The sequence below is a fragment of the Idiotropiscis lumnitzeri genome, chromosome 12 (assembly GCF_059441095.1).
Source record: "Idiotropiscis lumnitzeri isolate Australia: NSW breed Sydney's pygmy pipehorse chromosome 12, RoL_Ilum_1.0, whole genome shotgun sequence".
NCBI lineage: Eukaryota > Metazoa > Chordata > Actinopteri > Syngnathiformes > Syngnathidae > Idiotropiscis > Idiotropiscis lumnitzeri.
The window spans coordinates 16,427,438-16,447,309 of NC_142402.1; the positions used below are offsets into that span (position 1 = coordinate 16,427,438).

At 41.0% G+C, this 19,872-nt stretch overlaps 2 protein-coding genes across 4 annotated transcripts; one reads left to right on the plus strand and one right to left on the minus strand.

The window, feature by feature from the left end:
* Positions 1 to 1,315: 1,315 nt before the first annotated feature.
* Positions 1,316 to 9,881, plus strand: nr2f6a (nuclear receptor subfamily 2, group F, member 6a). 3 transcript variants are annotated; one of them, XM_088312010.1, is made up of 7 exons: positions 1,316 to 1,459; positions 2,158 to 2,232; positions 2,452 to 2,829; positions 4,077 to 4,171; positions 5,727 to 6,061; positions 6,328 to 6,574; positions 7,637 to 9,881. In XM_088312010.1, the coding sequence occupies exons 3-7, from the start codon at positions 2,561 to 2,563 to the stop codon at positions 7,906 to 7,908; spliced, it is 1,218 nt and encodes a 405-aa protein (XP_088168136.1). In that variant the 5' UTR covers positions 1,316 to 1,459; positions 2,158 to 2,232; positions 2,452 to 2,560; the 3' UTR covers positions 7,909 to 9,881. The 3 variants fall into 3 exon arrangements, with proteins under 3 accessions (XP_088168136.1, XP_088168138.1, XP_088168137.1); XM_088312011.1 differs by lacking the exon at positions 1,316 to 1,459 and adding an exon at positions 1,535 to 1,953; XM_088312012.1 differs by having other exon boundaries at positions 2,158 to 2,829; positions 5,730 to 6,061.
* ocln1 (occludin1) lies at positions 9,865 to 19,410 on the minus strand. Its single transcript, XM_088312008.1, has 9 exons — positions 19,265 to 19,410; positions 17,166 to 17,735; positions 16,311 to 16,502; positions 15,788 to 15,949; positions 12,366 to 12,520; positions 11,588 to 11,830; positions 11,145 to 11,316; positions 11,035 to 11,076; positions 9,865 to 10,923 (listed from the first exon to the last, which is right to left on the minus strand). The coding sequence occupies exons 2-9, from the start codon at positions 17,703 to 17,705 to the stop codon at positions 10,822 to 10,824; spliced, it is 1,608 nt and encodes a 535-aa protein (XP_088168134.1). The 5' UTR covers positions 17,706 to 17,735; positions 19,265 to 19,410; the 3' UTR covers positions 9,865 to 10,821.
* Positions 19,411 to 19,872: the final 462 nt, after the last annotated feature.

Consider the following 19,872-nt stretch of genomic DNA (forward strand, 5'->3'; position numbering starts at 1 on the left):
ACCGTTCGTTTGGGGTTTTGTATTTAAACTTGGTGGCTGCAACATTCCGCACAGATTACACCTGGACGACCGTGAAGTTTTAATAATTGATTTATTCACTATTATATATATATTTATTTATTTTTTCCCCCAAAATAATCATTTGAATAATCGTGATTAATATGTTTTTCATAATCGAGCATCCCCACATTCTTTCTCTTCTGTCAAAAATTAGTTGCATTGCTGCAGCGAAGCGACACCAAACTTCTTTGTGTCTTTTTCCAAATCTTTGTATTAGATGCATGTGAGCACCACATTGCCCCCTGGAGGCAAATTCAATCTCGCTCAACCCACATTACAAGTGACAAGCAGGCAAACAGTGGCCTAATTAAAGGGACTTTTATTCAAATTCACCCCCGCCCCCCCCAACACACCCTTCTGATGACCTATTAGCTGCACAATGGCTTGGACAATACTTCGCTGAGACGCACACACACCTAAAGCCGAATAAGGGCATATTCGGGTTATTGCGCACATGTACGCGGCTTTTAAAAATCCGAATACCGCCAATATTCGTGTTTTAAACGTTTTTTTAACTGCATGTAAACAACGTCACTCACACGCATTGTGGTCTCCAGGGGGCAAGCTTGGTTTTGCTTTAGGAATGCCATAAAGATGTCTGTGCATAGGTGGGGAGATTCATTACTTATCTCTTATCCAGGCTTGTTCTGGGTGCTCTCCTCCTCCTTATCAGTGTTTCACCTCTGGCTTTTTACCGTAGTCGGGGTGCCAAAGTCTGTTTGATCTCTCGCTGTGTGCTCCACTAAGTGCCTGGCAAATGAGCAATGACCAGAAAATGTTAACCTTTTATTCGCAGCACAATAAGGCATCCTTATACGCGAGAAGCGGTGGGGTGAAGGGTTCAGCGTTTATATGAAATCGAGAAACAAAGTTCATATTTTTGCTATTAGGCTGACTGAATAGCTTTTGGTGAGACAAAAGGCCAGTTTGCTTGTATTTGTTGCAGGGAGTAATCTGGTATTGTGTGAATGTGTGGGGATGTTTTTTTTAAAAGGCCTTGGGGTCATGCTCTTTGCATCCCAGCAGAGACGTCCTCCACATTCTTCACATGTGTGTTGTGTGTTGCCCCACACAGCCCAGTCTTTTTGCTCTTTGACTCCAATGGCCATATAAGGCATCCAGCGCCATGGCAACCACAGGGCTTGAATAGTAGTGTCAAATCCCTCAGAACACACACACACACACACCCCTCCCCCTCTGCACACACTCCACCTCCCTCCCCTGCGCCTCTCTCTCTCACTTGCCTTGCTTTATCTCTCTGTGTCAAACGCACAAATAGGCTCGAGGAGAAAACAAGAGCAGGGGAAAATGCAAACGTAGACAGCGATCCAACGTGTCTGTAGCTTTGGATTTCCTCTCGAATGCTCACTGGATGTGTGGATAACCGCAAAGAGAGAAAGTAAGCGCACCCTTGCCTGCCTCCCCCACCTCTTGCCACAGGGGAAGGCACACACACACAGACACACATCCACACACAGATGAAAAGCAGCGGCTAGCCCACACATCATTAGTTCTTGGTGGCCAAGCACCAACAAAAGGCTTGCAAACGAGAAGCTTGGAGCACTGCTAAGGAAAGGAAAGGAAAGGACAGGGCAGCACTTTCTTGTGTTGAGCACACACCACCTTGTGTGTGTGCGTGTGCGCGTGTGTGTGTATTTTGGAGGTCAACTTGACAGTCCAGACGCATTTTCTCCTTTTTCTGGTGAAGTCTTGAAGAGAAACCTACAGCCATAGGAGCAAATGACGTGGAATAGCTTCACTTTGTGGGTCATCATGGTGCCGCTGAGAGGATTACAGCAGAGTAGGAAAGCTGCGCTCGTTCTCCGGATGGAGGACGGGAAGATCTAGCAGGAGAGGATTTATAGTGTCGGTCATTTTCATGTTCAATCGGAGGTAAGCATTGAATGATTTATATAGAGAGGGCAGCGGTGTGGAGATGAGGGAATTCGACGGTAAAGCCTCCACAGGCTTGTGCCGCACTCAAGTCTTATTTCAGCCATGAGCTAGAACGACTGGCTGTCCATGTCTGTGTTTCTGTCTTGGCATTTCATTTATAACCTCATGTCATTTACAAGAGCTTTCCCCATCTCTCCACAGGCGCGAGTAGACGCATTGTTTACAGCGGAGAGGACCCTCCGTCTGGATTTGACGACGGCAGAACCAGCCTGCCAGGTGGGAAGAGAGGACAAGACTTTGACATTTTTGAGGCAGTGCAAAGCTAAAAATTGAAAAGTTACACCACTCAGACTATTTCCAGGTCATAGTGCAGTGGGAGGAGACTGCTCTTGTTTTTTCCTGCCAAACACCCTCCCTCCTCTTGTTTTTTTCCCCCCTCTCATTACTATCTCCTTTCAAACCAGTGGACATTTTTTGGTCATTTTATTATTTTAGAAAGCTTCCTAAGCGTCGAAGAAGCGGTCTGCTCAGATCCATGTTACCTTGACGATTCTTGACTGCCTGACTGTGGCGTGCTTCTCATCGGGGGTTCGGTAACCAAGCGATGGCCATGGTGAGTGGGGGCTGGGGAGATCCCAATGGCGGCACCAACGGACTGGGCGAAAAGGGCTACCTGAAGCGGGAGGATGAGGACGGCTCTCCCCAGGCGGGAGGCAGCGACATGGAAGCCGGGGAGGACGACAAGGCTTGCGTGTTGGACTGCGTGGTGTGTGGGGACAAGTCGAGTGGGAAACATTACGGCGTGTTCACCTGCGAGGGCTGTAAAAGCTTCTTCAAGAGAAGCGTACGGCGGAACCTTAGCTACACGTGCAGGTGAGCGAGGCATGATGGGAAATGTGTGTTCTCTGGCAACAAGCCGACATTTTTGTAGTTCAGACAGCATTTGATAAACTAGCTAAATCACGTCAGCGTAACTATTTCTCTGCGGGTTAATTTTGGTCCTTGTTTAGATTAGGGTGTAAAACTTTTGTTCTTGCGGGCCACATTGTAGTTAGTTTCCCTCGGCGGACTTTAAAACAATTTAATGAGCTCCCTATATTTTTATATAGACCCTCGTTTTGAAATCATAAAATCATAAGGTACTGTATTAATGTAAGAAGAAAATGCTTGCATTATGTCATTGTTATTATTTATTAGCTGCAGTTTCTTCAAATATGTGTGCCATTTCTTCACAAAAACCTGAAACCAAAACCTTACTTGTTTGTTTAAATTTCAAGTAAGTCTAGTCAAATCAATAGTCGTTTTTTTGTCAGGTCATAAATCAGACTCAGTGTCGGGCCGTTGCGTGTATTTTGTACCTGGGCCTCTAGCAGGAACTTCCCACCAACCTCTTAATACCACCACTATCACACCGCAATTATACAAACCATGCATATGATACAGCATGCAACTGTGCCACATACATAATTTCGAGCAATTCAAAATCAGTATTCAACTAACAACATAAAAAAATGCAAATAAATTCAAATAAAATGCATCCCATACACAGAGATGTTGATTATTGAATGTTTTGATGTGTGCAGAGTCAAAGTAGGCTTGGGCAAGTTTTGCTCTGGCCAATCCATCAGACAACCGAAAAATGCTGACGTCATGGCTTGCTGGCCTTGGAAGGGAAAAAAAAATAAATTTGATTCTTTAAGGAAATCGACTATACTAATATAGTTTGTAGTACAAGGGCCATCACTACTGATTCAAAATTACATTGACAAAGCAGCATGATAGAGGCTGAAATCTGATTGCACAGACACTTTAATTTATTTTTTTAATGTGTCATTGTTATGATTGTTCGTCCTGCATTTGTGGCACCTATTTAATCTTTTCCAAATCTTCCGCCTAGTGTCTCACTTAAGCTACATAATGTACTGTCAGCCAGAAACCTGAATAACATTTACAAACCAGAATCAGAGGACTTCACTCGCATTCTGACTATCCAGTATGACGATGGAGTAATACAGACGCATCTTTTGTTTTTGTTCAACATTGACTTACAGGAAATAAGATAAAAAAAAAAGTACATTACGGCCTGTCATTAGCCTCAACAATGACTATTTGTTTTTCAGGTCTAATCGAGAATGTCAGATTGATCAGCACCACCGCAACCAATGCCAATACTGTCGCCTCAAAAAGTGTTTCCGAGTGGGGATGCGCAAAGAAGGTAATTGTTTTTTTTTTTTCCTTGATATGCTAGCATGGGTTCTTTATGTCCAAAATTGAAATGCCAGTGAGATACCGCAATCATGTTTGAACTTTTCTTTTAAATATGCCACGCTTGTTTATTTGGGGCCCATTGTTGCACAGTTCACAATTTATGCGAGTCCACTGTCCAGTCAGGGCTATTCACTAGCAGCCTGTAATGTCGTTTGTGTCATGGTGACAGAGATAAATGCTTGACTAAGACAATCAAGTCCCTCAGCCTTAAGCCAGCGGTTGAAGCCCTTTAGGCGCAATCCGATATGGGAAGTTCACTCCATGTGGTGACACTCAATAGACCCATTAGTGGGTTGCTTGTAGTACAAACTGTGTTAAAATGTAGTTTCATTCAATACGTGCAGCAGTTGTGTTGATAAAAAAAAATTACAATAAAAATATATACTATTATTTAAAATTTAGGGATTAGTGTGAACATTTTTTTCCAGATGGATTGCAAGTACTCACATTTAAGTATTTGCCAATGCTGAGTACAGATATTAGTTGGTGCGATTGCGTCTTGCAATTTTAATGAAAATGTGTTTTATTTTAATTAATATTGTTTAAAAAAAAAGACAAAACACAAACGATTAGACAACAATTAGAATCAATTTAATTTTCAGTCACATCTTTTAAATTGGACTTCTTATCCAGTTGTTCCTATTATTCATATATTCGACATTTAAATTAGAATACAAGCAATACACATCCTGATTAAGGTCACATGCTCCTTGGAGACACTGTAATACCACTATTTTTATTTGTATTTTTTTTTTATTTTGAGTTCTAGTTTTAATTTAATTTTAATTTATTTTTTAGTTTTAGTTTTAGCATTAACGCATTATTATTTGGCACTGGTAAATTTAATGAGATTTTTCCAAAGGTCCACATTTTAATGTTATTTATCAGAGTTTTTAATTATTTATTTAAAGTAAATTAAGATACTTTTGTTGGTCTTCATCATCATTGTTATTTTGATCCATATCAATCGCATACCCCTGCCTGGTACATAGTAGCGAGTGTCAACAAAGTCAGATGCGGTCAGAGCGGATATTATCTGACCTGCCTGTGTTGTTTACCTCGCACAGAACATAAAACAAGTTAACGAGACACATTATTGCTCCCCGTGGAGGAATTGTCTTTGCCTGGGTGCGTCTACGGGTCAGAGTTCAGGGTCAGCTGCAGAGCGGCATTCCTGCGTCCGAGCGGGCTCCAGCTTGTTGCTTTGTGGATCGGCCGTAACATGGTCACGGTGCAGGCATCGGAATCATTCTCTTGATGAGCTTCATCAAGCGGTGATGAAAACAAGAATACTCGCATTGAGGAGGTCTAATTTGGAAAAAAAAGAAAAGCCGGCTAATCGGCTCAATCCGTCTTCCTGTAATCTGACATACACTGCTGGTTGAACCCAGTTTTAACTTTTTTTCCCCCCCTCCATTTTCTTTCCAAAAATCCCTCCTCCATCTGCCCAACTGCCCTTCCCTGTCGTACCCTTCCCCCTTGCTCCCCCAACCAAACTACAGCAGTTCAACGCGGCCGCATCCCACCGCAGCCTAGTCTCAGCCCGACCCTCACGCCAATAGGCGGCACCAGCGGCCTGGGAGGCGGTGAATTCTACAACAACAACAACAACAACGGAGGCAGCGGCGGCCAGCCGGTTTCCGAGCTCATCTCGCAGCTGTTGAGGGCCGAGCCGTATCCCAACAGCCGCTACGGACACCAGTACAACCAGCAGGCTGGTCCCGATAATTCCATGGGTATTGATAACATCTGCGAACTGGCTGCCCGGCTTCTCTTCAGCACAGTGGAATGGGCCAGGAACATCCCGTATTTTCCTGAGCTGCCAGTGTCTGATCAGGTCAGTCAAACCCGCAAGGTCCATTTTTACCTCAGTTCAAATAATCGAGAAGAAATGTACAAGTTATTCCCATCCGATGTACTGCAAGAGATTTCCCCAAAATTATTTATCTGTGCCAGCGACGTAAAGTGACAGGTAGAACATCAAAACACTCCTTGTGATTGGTTGTTACCTCACCCCTCAATACATGTGATGTCATTTTCAGTCAACATTCCGTGGCAAAATGCCTTTTCAAAGGTGTTAATTGTTGCCAACGCAAACCGCAGGTGGCCCTGCTGAGGCTGAGCTGGAGCGAGCTGTTCATCCTCAACGCGGCCCAGTCGGCCTTGCCGCTCCACATGGCGCCCTTGTTGGCCGCGGCGGGCTTCCACTCGTCGCCCATGTCGGCGGAGCGCGTGGTGTCCTTCATGGACCAGGTGAGGGTGTTCCAGGACCAGGTGGACAAGCTGACCCGACTGCAAGTGGACTCCGCCGAGTACAGCTGTCTCAAGGCCATCGCACTGTTCTCACCAGGTGATAGAACTTCTTCGTTCTTCGTTTGGTGTTACAAAATGGACTGTGGCTCAGTTAGAATTGAGAAAGTACTTCTGCCACCTACTGGATGAGAATAGTCAGGTCAAGTAGCAACCTTTGGCTACTTTATTAGGTACACCTAATCAGGGCAATGACAAAAAATTATTTTCAGTTTCCCTTATGGAGTGAATAAAAATTCATCAAGGGCCAGAAATTTGTTTGGCTTTAAAAAAAAAAAATCTCGCATTCACTTACATGTCATGGACGCATTGTGGCCAAGAGAACAGCTAGAAAAAGAAGAAAATAGTCTGATGCGAATCAATAAATTCCATTTTATGGAAAAAATAGCCAAATTTTGGTCTATGTTTAAATTTGGTCAAGTTAATAATTTCTCAAAAATCTAAACTTTTGGTTAGCTCCCTTGTGTTGCTGTTTTTTTTTTTATTACAAATAATTATCCAATCCAAAGCGTTGAAAATAGCACAGAGCAATTCTCTTAACTTCACTGGACACGTCAACAGTCTGAAAAGTCTCGTAACGCCACTTTCCGGCATTTTGTCTGCTCAAGATAAAAACTGAAACGAATGTGTGTGTTTTTTTTTTTTTTTAGACAGTAAACGGTGAAAATAGTAGTAATAATAATGGTTGAAAATTGATAGCTGGAATGCTTTTAGAAGAAGGAAGTCCGTGAGCCACGAAGGTTAGTGTGCGTGCAGATTAATTTCCACATATAAGACAGCCTTGTGAGCTCATCTCATTTTTTTTTAATTGCATCACCCATATATATATATATATTTAAAAAAAAATATATAAAAAAAATATATATATATATAAAATATATATATATATAAAATATATATATATAAAATATATATATATATATATATATATATAATAAATAAATAAAAATGATTCAAATAATGTTTCTGTTGTTTGTTTCTTTTCACACGAAGCTTGTTTTCTCTGCTTTTTGGCCAAAAACTGGTGTTGCTGCCCCCTGATGGCCCACCACTTGTAATACTTTACTCCCAACATGAATTAAATATGTCCTCCCTCCGCTAGATGCCTGTGGTCTGACAGATGCAGTCCACGTGGAGTCTCTACAAGAGAAGGCTCAGGTGGCTCTGACCGAGTACGAGAGGATGCAGTACCCGAGTCAACCTCAGCGCTTCGGCCGCCTGCTCCTACGCCTCCCGGCTCTACGCGCCGTCCCCGCCAGCCTCATCTCCCAACTGTTTTTCATGCGCCTTGTGGGGAAGACCCCCATTGAGACGCTCATCCGAGACATGCAGCTCTCCGGAAGCTCCATCAGCTGGCCCTATGTGCCAATGTGATGGGAATTATTTTCCGTATTTTTGTTGGCGCTGCTGAGGACTTGATTATGCAGCATCATCAACGAGGATGGTACTGATGAACGGAGAACACGGTTCTCTGCTGGGGGGTTTTGTCGTTGGAAGACTTGGAAATAATTTGGGGAGGGCGGGTGTGCCGGCGTGAGACGATTCATGCTGAACAAAATGAAGTAAAACCAAGGAAAATTCACCAAAGTTCATCCTCGGATCGATGCACAAAAACAGAGAAGACGACAATTATGGACTCTTGCTCTTGATTTTTGTTATTTTCCAGCAGTTACAAGTGACTAATACCTCATTTAACATAAGAATGCTTTCATCTGATAAATGAAGGGGGAAAAAAACTGTAAATGTTCCACACCAGTAACCGCCTTCTTTCTGACACCCGCCTTGTTATTAGGTAAACACTTAGGACACGTACAAGCATCTTAAACATTGATCTTTGTTGCTTCTTTTCCAGAATTGCACATATTCAAAGTTGGAACAAGCTCTGTCTAAAAGAGAAATCAGTATCACAAGTGACATTAACGCGTTATAACAAACACTAAGGGCCCTATTTTCATCTAGCGTAAACCGTAACTGTTTTGGGATTTAGACTCGCACAGGTGGAAGAGGGCGTTTGCGCCGTTGTGGGAAGGAACACAGCCGACTCCCGGCCAATCTAAGCGGCTCAATTTCGAGGGCGGTCGAGGTGTGTGACCAAACACCCATTTACCCATAGTTGTGCTTGCGTGCTATTTATATAATTTCTTAAGATGATCATGATAATTTGTTAAATGAATACATTTCTACATTGATTCAAAGGGTTTGACCCACGCTGTTGTAGTACAAAAAATATTCCCACCAAAAATGTCCTCGTAGTTCAGGCTATATCTGCCTACGCCTCCATCCAATCCACCTGCACCGCGACTTAGACTTGCTCTTAACCAGTCTAAAATCGAGTCTGATTTTGCTCACCAAATTGCCAGATGCGCCGGGAGCGTGCAATACAATACGCCGGCGCGCCTATAGAGGCGTAGCGCGGTCTACCAAATTCACAAACACTCTAAACTACACTTGCCCCCGGCTCGAAAAATGAAGATGCGCCTAATTTTTGCCGAGCACCCGAGCGCCGGTCTACAAAAATAGGGCCCGCGTAGACGATGTGTTGGAGCTTTGCGTGTGTAAATATATCAAGGCCAACTTTGATTTCCCTTTGCATGTTCTAATGTTTTGGAGCGCTTCTAAGTTGTTTCACGCTTTGTGTAAGTAATTCCTTTAAATATCCAAGCGTTGCTTTCTCCGTTTGCTCCTCGTTGTGTTTCTGTGTTGACATAAAAATACCTCTCTCGAAAGACCCACATGTTATCACTAAAGACTTGAGTGCTGTTGTACTTTGTAAATGATGAGCCGACTTTGAAATGACTGATTTTAAAACTGCACAAGGAGGATTTTTGAATACCAAAATGTCACATGTCCACCACTTGGTGGGCTAAAGAAGGCCTCTGATAAACCACCAGGACTTACCTCACGCGAGTAGTTTGAGACTCTTTGTTGTTTAACGAATATCAAATATTTTAGAACAAAGAACACAAATTAAGCTGACGTAATCCTTTGCTTCTTGTTTTCATCCTAAACCTGGTATGGGTGGGCTTCTTTTAGTCAAGTCGCACATCCGTGTCAGCTCTACAGTACAATTAACGGTTTCTTAGTTTTTGTGTCCTTGAGTTCTTACATTTGAGTTTTCTGTATATGGCAAGGTTATTAAAAGAATCAAAAGAGAAAGTGTGTTTTGTTATGTATGTTTTTTTTTTTTCAAACTTGTTGAAAAAGTGTTGTAATTACAGCTGTATGACAAATGCCAAATAAACACTGCAACATGCACCATAAATGTCTAATTCTATGCATGTGCTGCAAAAGAGGTCTCCAATTAATTTCTGTGAAATAACCAAAGTAATAAACAACTGTGGAATGTTTTACTATGTATTTTATTTATTTATTTTTTGCTAATGTATCACACATTGGATGTAAACACAACTGTGTTCAAATGATGTGAAATTGAGACCATTAACAGAAAAGCGCAACATTTAAACACTGGTTGCAAAAGTGTGCACACCCTCTTGTCACGGAGGACGTGGCTGTGTCCAGAATTTCAATTTACCAAACCACATTCAAACTCTAGTTAAATGTGAGTCAGGACATAATGTACCTAACACCATAAAGTTTTGATGTTCAAGTAGGCTTTTCCTGATATTATTTTCTGTTCTTGGCAGCCGAAGTCTGAAGGTTGTGCACTGACTGCTTTTTTTTAACTGTTCACCTTGACTAAGGCCCCAGAAAAACAGCCACAAAGTATCACACTGACACCAGTTGTTTCACTTTTTTTTTTTTGTTAATAAGAAGTTTTATTCTTACGCCAAACATAACTTTCAAAGGTTTCATCTTGGTTTCATCAGTTCAAACCAAAAGATCCCAAACACCTTTAAAATGAACATGAACGTAATTGGTTAATCCGGAACACAGTCACATCCTAGTTATAGAAGGGTGTGTACACTTGTGCAATCACATTATTTCAGTTGCTTATTTTTACTTCCTTTCTTGTAAACATTTTTTTTCAATTGAGTTGTATAACTACAGGTCACAATTGTGTAAAAAGTTGAAAAATGGTTTATCTGGCTCTCATTGCCATATCACAAAACCCTGGAATTTGACCATGGGTGTGTAGACTTTTTATAGCCACTCTAGATGTTGTTCTTTCACAAAGGAATACGTTTTATTTCACATAGGCAAAGTTCACTAAGTTGCCAGTAAAAAAAAAAAATTACCAACACGTTTTATGCAGTTTGTTAATATAAACGCACACAGTCAATTTGGATTGCATCTTAGTTCCTCCAACATTAAACTGACGGACCAGCGCTAACAAAGGCCTTGATCAAAGTTTTTTACCAGCCGTTTGATGTGGAACAATTTTTGCCGAAGTTCTTTGCTCTGCCTTTTGTTTGCTTGATAATCTGGGGCCTGGAAGAGAGACACACACACACACACACACACGTGTATATATATATATATATATATATATATATATATATATATATATATATATATAATGTACACATCTGTTGCACTTACCCTTTTGATGTATTTTAGTCTGTTATATTCATCGGCCACACCCTGAGAATGGAACCACAGACGCTCAAATATTGATAATGTTACAAATATGCTTAGCGTGAAGCAGCTACCTGGTACTTTACGGAGTCCTTGTCCAGTGAGTCCAGTTCTCGACTCAGCTTGTGAATCTGGTCACAGATGTTATCCATTTCTTTACACAGGCTCTTATAATGAACCAGTGAGGAGTCAAAATCTCGTTTGTATCGCCTGCGCTGCTGGTCCGAGATGATTTCGGGGTACTTTCTGCACAGTAGAGAACAGAAGAGAGTGAATGGTTTATTTTATTTTTATTTGAAGAAATTTCAAGTGCAAGAGCAGCCTCACTATTACATTTGGATTTGGCCACATACATAAAAAAAATCATCAAAAATACGTTTTTTTTTTTTTTTTTTTACATGTTTTGGTTGCTTATTTTTGCTGCAAGTCATTAACGCCGTCTTATCTTGGTTATACATAGCAGCAAAATGACAGCATTTTTCCGTGTCGTGGTGTATAAAAGAGTCATCAGGATCACCTGAAGAGATGTTGGTCTTGGTTTTGATCCAGCTCATTAGCAGTGTCTCCTCCAGTGGTGTAAGCCGCTACATCTTGGAACTCCGCCATTTCCCGAGCAGCACGATCCCTATGGTTGCTCTGGAACCTTGAGGCATGTTTCCTGCCGCTGTCTGCGTCAGCTGAGGAGCTGCTGCACACGACAGGCCTGTTGTTCTGGTACAGATGCTCAGTCTCTTGATGCTTACTACTAACCTCAGAGAAGCTGGAAAAAATACACCATGAAGCAAATTTGTGTATATTGGCACTGTTGGGTGAAATCCTCACATCGCTGAAATTGAGGTTATATCATCAAAGGTCTTAGAGTCATGAGTGATGCAATCAGTAAAATGTGGTGCTGAATAAGCAGGGTGGAAATGAATCTGTACATAAATGACTTTTGTGGCTGATTATAACCATCTCACATATTTTAAGTCTTTATTGACAAACATTCAGATTTCAAATCTTTAGGTGACATAATACTGCATGGGTGAGGGAAGAGGCAACGACAACAGCTTTACAAGTCTTCTCGGACAATTCAAGCGTTCAAGAGAGCTGGTCGATTTATTCCCACGCTTTTTTTCAACGCTGTAAATCGGCTAATAATGCATAAAAATAACGGACAATTTCTACAAAAAAAGTAATATTTGAAGATACAAGGTTTTCATCTGGCAGCCTTGATAAGCTCTTTTAATACGATCGTCATGAGAAGATTTTTATTCGAATGAATAAAAAATAAATAAATTCTATACTCGACATACCTGTTGCTGTTCAAATTCCCATTGCTGTAAATGACGCCCGTATATTGCGAGTACGAAGTCGCGCCGTTTCCCCCGCGAAGGTCAGAAGCTGCTTTCTCTGATATAACAACAGTTGGTGCTTGCTGGGTGCTTCTTCCTTCTCCAACATGGTTAACCTTATGCAGCAAAGAGACACAAGACACAAAATTTCCAGCCAGATACTTAAGAATGAAAAAAAACGTGAGAATGTTTAAAGTTAAACTTTTTCTGATTCAACTTCTGAATTTAAGTGAAAATAATAAAATTACAGACTACGAAAAAAGTACCTACGCTTTTAAAATGATGCACTCAGGTGAGTTGAGACCCTAAAAACATCTACTTAAGTGCACTGACCACATTTTTGTTTTCAGTTACACCACTTAAAGAAACTATTTTCACAGTAAAAGCAAAAAAAGGTGTGTCATAACATTTTTATAAGTCTACACATCAGACACTCAGTGCAAGCAAGCACTTTAATTCCATCAAGGGCACATTAGGAAAAGTTAAATCCAGGGTGAAATGAGTACAATTTTGCAATCTAGCTTCCAAAGTTGCAGCCATTTGAAGCCAAAGCAACAAACGCCTGCGCTATTTGTAATCTGCTGTCATATGGTGCATTGCATCATTAACGACTTCTAGTCTTTGACCTATATGTGGATAAAGAGCAATGAGGATGGCATGGGAACAAAAAGCAGCTGGTGAAATAGATCTAATGAACATCTGCGCAGGATGGAAAAGCTCATCCCGTAACTGTAGATGATCTAATAGAGTGCTTTCGTTTGTTTGTGTCATCACTGAGCCGATGCGCTAATCCGCGTAGTCATAATATGGACACAAAATGACTCATTTGAAGACACTGCAAATTGAATACAGGGTGTGTTTTTCAATACATTATACGTTATGTGTTAGAAGATAATTGCTGAAAACTTAAAAGGAATGACAACTATAGAGTACCGAATCGTAGCAATAGAGCGCTAATCTGTTTTTTGCCATTTCAGGTTTCCTGATTTTCTTGGGATTGGTTAAAAAAAAAAAAATAGAAGAACCTTTGCGCCTTTGTTCGTGTCAGTGGTTATTTATCCATCACAATAACCAGTAATTTACCATATACAAAGCCTATTTCTAGCGCTACAGCGTAGTGTTAGCTAGCTAGCTCTTCCTTCACCATGAAAATGCAACTGCCAAGGAGGGCACAATTTACAGAGCATCTAAGCGTTGACATTTAAATGACAAAGTGAGGAGGGTACAGCCCAGATGAGCCCGCTGCTCGTCTGGCGGCCGAGAGGAGCCCTCTTAGCCTGTTAGCTTGTGAGCTAGCTCATGGCTAGCACCTCCTCCGCCTCATTTTATATTCTTGATTTCTTTTTCCCCCCATTGTTCTAATTTAGCAGTGTTGTTAATAAGACTCATCTCTGCGATGCTGTAGGTCAATTTTACAAAATATATATTTTGTCTTTGGTTTGTGACGCACTTTGTGTCGCTTTAAAAGTATGACAGTTTTGCTTTGGCTCCATCTGGTGGCACCTTGGCACCGAGGATATCTAATTTTCATAATTTTATCAATTTCACTAACATGGTAACGTAAATAATAATTTTGCAATATCACAATAATTCTGGCATTGCGTATGACATTTGATCATATATTAAACTGTTCCAGGGTTCTTGTACCACAAGGTGATAACTTTTAGGCTGCTGTACAAAGCCGGTCAGACTGAATCATTTACTACCACCACTCTGTGGGGATTCACACAGCAGCAGTGTGGCAACCCGACCCTTTTATACATTATACATGGCCATACATTAAATATGCCTTCCCTGCAAGGCAACGCATGCTCACTGTGGCGCACCAGTGGCCCGGCATTCAAATGAAGCCGCCTCCCAATCACTGGCTGAATGTAGGCCAAAGCATCTCTGGATAAATGAATTTTGTTGCCTCTCTTCTCGTAATGAATTACACCAGAGGATACATTCCTGCTACTCTACTGAAGGCCACACGAGGATCCTGGTTGGAAGTACAAAAAATGTAAAGGATCTGGAGCAGCATGTTAAATGTTACACAAACCGAGTCAATGTTACATTTCGGCTTGAGACTGAAAGCTTTTTATAAAATAAACACATTGCAAGCTGACATTTATATTTTAGTAGATAGTGGAGCCTTGAGACCCAAATTTCATTTGAACCATCGCCACGCAACACTTGCATCTCAAATCATTTCCCCCGTGAAAAGAATGGATATGCCTTTAAAACTGCAATATTGCTATAATGTTTTTTTTTTTAAATGCACTCTATAATATTGTTGAAAAACATGCAGTACTGACAAAATAGAATATAAACCAATTTTATTTATTTATTTATTTATCTATTATAATCATTATTATTATTTGCTTTAATTCAGTGGCCATTGCGGTACTCTTTCCGGTGTGCGCATTTTGGCCACCCGGGGGCAGTGTAACACAAATGTACGGATACACATGGAGATGGTTACGATATCATCTCAGTTCGGGGCAGTAAAATGAGTAATTCTTTGCAGATGATAAAGAATAAATGTCTGTGATGATGCGACATTGATGCTATTTATTAGCCTGTCTATGGGGTTTTGTATTGTTTGTTCGCATTTAACTAAGCGGGGGGAGTCAAAGCCTTGTGGTTCTTTTAAATACACAATACGTAGTTTTTTTTTTTTTATGTCAGTAAAAGGCAATTGTGTGTGGCAACAAACAGCTTGAAGTCTCTACTTTGAAGAATTGTTCACTATCTTACCAAAGTGCTGCTTGTTTTGAAATGAGTTGACATCACCGCTCCCATGCAGCGCTTGTATCTCATTTTGTCTCGCAAAAAAATTCTAAAAAAAAAAACACGAAAGCGGGCAAATGACTCTTCATATTGCTAAAAACTTAAAATATGTTTAGTTATTTAACTGAAAGAACCACTTTCACTTTATAAGTCCTTGTAAAAAAACTGAAAATGAACTTATCGCATATTCACCTTTAGAGATCTTGTCAAAGACGACGTCACAACATGACTTAACAAGTTTCAATTTACTTCTTTATTGTTATGAGAGATCCGAAAATGTGTGCTGTTATTGCAGCTAGTTAATGATCCATCAGAGTGAAACCTGGGTGTGCCTCAGATAAAGACAACTATCTCTAAGTCAACAGCAGTTTGTACAAATGAGAATGTGTGAAACTTGGTCGTGAACGGTCGCATTCCTCAAAAATCCACGGTGATTTCATGTTTGATGACCCACCTGGCATCCAAATGAATCGGCCATTTTTAACATGTCGATCCTTCCCTTTTCTATCTTCTGTCTACTCGAACTAAAGTTGAGATTGGGCCTGGTTGCCTATCAATCTTCTATTGGTGATTAAAAAAAAAAAAATAAATAAAAGAAAAGAAATTCTCACCCAATCCTGTACATTCTGCCCCTCTGAGTGCCAAATCAGTGGTTTGTCCCAGTAGACGTTATCTTTTCCATGGCGCCAGATTTTGCTGCGAGTCTTCCAGGAGTAGAAAGCAGCCAGTGACAGGGCCAACACCATCATCAGACCCAATGCTAATGCTACCGCCTGAGAAAAGAGAGCCTTTCATGAAGTTAAAGTTCACATACACCAGGCGTGGGCAAACTACGGCCCGGGGGCCACATGCGGCCCGTTAAACGTTTTAATCCGGCCCGTTGAACTTGAAAAAAATTAAATGAATAAACCTTGTTAATGTTTTATTTTCTAAATACTGAGTTTTTTTTCCAAAGACATAAATATTGTTGTCATGCTTTTGTTGACTTTCATTTCAAATTAAATGTTTTTTTTTTTTCTCCGATGAGGTGAGGTCAGCAAAACACTCCATCCATCTGCTCCTGGTTCGGCCATTTGGACAAGAGCCGCATATTTAATCACATGGCTACACGATCATCGCAAATGTCCTACTGACCTCCTCTGGGTCCATGAAGCAGTAGTGATACAGATACTGGCTGTACATGGGAAAGCCTCCAGGAAAGCTGCCGCTCAAACTGGGCCTGTCCGGAATGTTCTGGCACATCATCAGGATTGGATTGTACAGCATGCTCTGTGAGCTCTGAGACATTGGGTTGACCCCAATCACAAAAATGATGTCAATGATGCCCTGCAATGAACAGAAATTTGATCAACGCAAAGGCCTCAGAGCTTTTGCAGGACTTGATATCAATTTTTTGGTGGACAATAAAAATCAGAATGAACAATTGCTTTATACAAAGTAGAATCAACTATTTTTACTTAATTTTATTTTGATTTCGCTTTAACATGGCTTCACGTTAACTCAACGAACGGTTAGCCGGTGTTAGCCGTGTCAATCTTCGGTTAGCTTAGCAATTAGCATGGCTAATACGTCTTTTCTCATTATCCCTTCGTGAGAATGACACTTGTAATAAATGTGATTTAATCGTCACCACGGATTAAATGATTACTGATTTAGGCGCACTAGTAGCCGGCCGAAAGTCGTCTCCAGCTAGCTGCTGCGGCGTAAGCAGCACGCAGCGTCCCTCGGTAGATGACGTGAACCCAGCCAAGCTTTTTGGCACAGTCTCAATGGCACTTTTCAGTTTTACTATTCAATGTGTTTCGTGAGCCGCACAATGACTATTCAAGTAATTATATAGAAGACTATAGATACTTTTCCTTGAGCTGTATTATTGTAAAAGTACAGTTCTTGAGTCCAAATTTTGGCTTCTTTACCCACTCGGACCATGACCCTAAAGAAGACTAGCAGTGTGGAAAATAGTTGGTCGGCTATATGCACGTGCCTCACCTGAAGGACAGCTAAGATGGTGTCACAAATGAACACAGTGAGGTAGAAGCTGGATCCTCTCATGGCCCTTGACCGGGAGAAGCCGCCCACCAGAAACGCCAGTGAAACCAGGAAGTTGATGGCAGCCATGGAGATCATAGCGGCCTTGGCAGACTGCGGAGTCATGTAGGAGCTACTGTAACCATAGCTCCCGCCGTAGTACCCCTGCCCCGCCCCTGTGGCACCCCCCGCGCCACCAACGCTGTACCCGAATCCATTCATGTCCCACACCAAGGTGGACGCCACACAGGCGAAGATGAGGAACGACATGAGCACTGTGGCTCCGTGGAAGGTTTTGACGAAACCAGGAGGAGAAAACCATCGGTAGAAGTGTTGAGGCGTCACTTCCATGTAGTTTGTGTCTGCGGGGGGTTTGGAAGTGTAGCTGACATAATGACTCTGGGGGGAGTGTACGCTTCCTGGCGGTTGGAAGCTGTGGGAGGTGGTGCTGTCGGGCAGGCTGTACACAGGGGGGCTGTCATAGTATCGAGGTTCATGCATGGTTTCGTGCCACAATGACTAAAATATCACCTGGAGGAAGGAAAGATAAATGATGAGATCATCAAATTTCAGTCTAACTGAGTGTAGTTGTCTTTATTTTGTTATTTTTGTTGAAGGGCGTGGCTGGAAAGGGGCGTTTGCGCCATTGTGGGAGGGAACACAGCCACAGCACTCATTCAGTTTAAATTCAGCACAAAGACAAGCGGTCACGAGGTAGAAGGACTGGCTGGAGTCCATGCAAGAGATCGAGCTGCCCAAAGTACATTTCAAAGCAACGGCAATATCTCTTGAGGTTGATATTAACTCACTCACTGCCATTGACGGATAAATACGTCAAAGATCCATTTTTTTCACTCGGCTGATAGTGAATGAGTTAAGTACCTGGTAGCTTCCACCCCCGATCTGTGTGTGGTTGGAAAATACCAATTTTTAATGTTGTATTTCTGTACTTCACTGCTCTTCATTGAATGCTCTCAAGTTTCACTGGCCCTCACCTCTCCTGTGGAACTCGAACCAGCAGACTTTTAATAATTCAGACTGAAGACAGATGAGAGGCCATGTTTGAAGTTTGCTGTGAGGAGAAGCGTCATGTGCTCCTTCATCAACTGTGTGTTACCTTTGTGTGTACGGAAAAGCAGTGAACAACTTAATAAGCTTGAAAAGGTTTGACTGTTGATCAATAGTAGGTGTGGAAATATCTCACTGCTTCACAATTTGATTTCATTACAATTCTGAAGGCCATGTACAGTAATTTAAAAAGATATTTCTTACCATGCAGATTTTCTTTCTCTAAATGTATTTTTATTGACTACAGCCAGCCCCAGCTATTCTCAAAATTTTGGGGGGAATTCTATCGTCAGCAATTCAGTTAAAAAATTCTCCTTTTATGCTCTTTCTGTAACACCCTATGATGCCACAAGATGGTGCCAAATCCCTGGCTGCTCGGAAAATAGCAATTGGTGACCAGGAAGTATGTTGAAGTGATACCGTTCGACTTATAGACTAACATCTTTGTATGTCAGGGTGGAGCTAAGTTTAGCCTGGGTCGTTAGCGGGGGGAGTTACTCAGAGTCTTTGCCGCAAGTGCGCGAAAATGTGAATTGTTTTTCCTTTTTTCTAAATCAAATCATTTTCGAACACGTGAGTGTTTTGTGATCATGGTTTGTGGCATATTTAAATATTAAATATTAAATCACCCCAAAAAAATGTCTCAGGTGGCTTGCATTTTTTTAGCTATTCACAGCAGGATTTGGTCCCCCACCAATAATATATTTCTCACCTTTTAAACTCACTTAAGATTACATTTGAAACTGAAATGAAAGAAGTAAGAGACTAAATTTGAAATCTACTCTACAATAAAGTTCTTTTCTTTAAAATTATTATCCTATATTATTACAAACAATAATCCAGTACAAGAATGACAAACATTCTAACTTTACAAAAATAATCTATGTTGAGATTTTGCGGACACTACCAGATCAGTATTTTTTTGCCGTTACGTAGCACCCAAAAAAATTCTATGTTGACATTAAGCCAGAAAACACAGCAAAGCAACTTACCCGTACTTTCAACTTTGGACCCGTCCAGTTAAGCTTGCCATTTTAGTTTAGTCTCATTTCACTCCACACACGGTGACCTCTTTAAGTTCTCTTCTCAAAACACAGACGAAACAGAGTGGGCTCTCTTCTTGTCGCAGCCGGTAGAGCCGCTGGCTGTCTGCTTGTGTCTCAGCCGGAGGCGCAGTCGACCAAAAGTGAGCCCGCGGGTCAACCCACGTTGGCTAACACGTGTTAAATTTGTCGGGGAATTGGCTGTACTTTAAAGGGCTGGGCTTACAAAATAACAATAAAATATAAGTAACATATATTATAATAATAATAATAATAATAATAATAATAATAATAACGATAATATAAATAATAATAATAAAAATAAAAATAATAATAATCAAAATAAAATAATATAATAATAATAATAACAACAATAATAATAATAAGAATAATACGAAGAAGAAGCAGAAGTGTCCAAACATTTGTGCTGAAGATCCACAACTCCTCATTTGACTTTTCAATGAGCCAACTCATTTCAATACGAGGTAAAGAAAATATGCTTACATGTGTTTGTAAAATATGTAAAATACTGCACAGTATTTCAGTTATAAAATATA

Bases quoted from the DNA above. Each gene is read 5' to 3' on its own strand.
- nr2f6a (XM_088312010.1), top strand. From the start codon at position 2,561: ATGGCCATGGTGAGTGGGGGCTGGGGAGATCCCAATGGCGGCACCAAC. The intron at 2,830-4,076 runs GTGAGCGAGGCA...TTTGTTTTTCAG, and splicing joins AACCTTAGCTACACGTGCAG to GTCTAATCGAGAATGTCAGA. The intron at 6,575-7,636 runs GTGATAGAACTT...TCCCTCCGCTAG, and splicing joins CATCGCACTGTTCTCACCAG to ATGCCTGTGGTCTGACAGAT.
- ocln1 (XM_088312008.1), bottom strand. From the start codon at position 17,705: ATGCATGAACCTCGATACTATGACAGCCCCCCTGTGTACAGCCTGCCC. The intron at 16,503-17,165 runs GTGAGGCACGTG...TGTTCATTGCAG, and splicing joins CCATCTTAGCTGTCCTTCAG to GGCATCATTGACATCATTTT. The intron at 11,831-12,365 runs GTATGTCGAGTA...TATTTTTTCCAG, and splicing joins GGGAATTTGAACAGCAACAG to CTTCTCTGAGGTTAGTAGTA.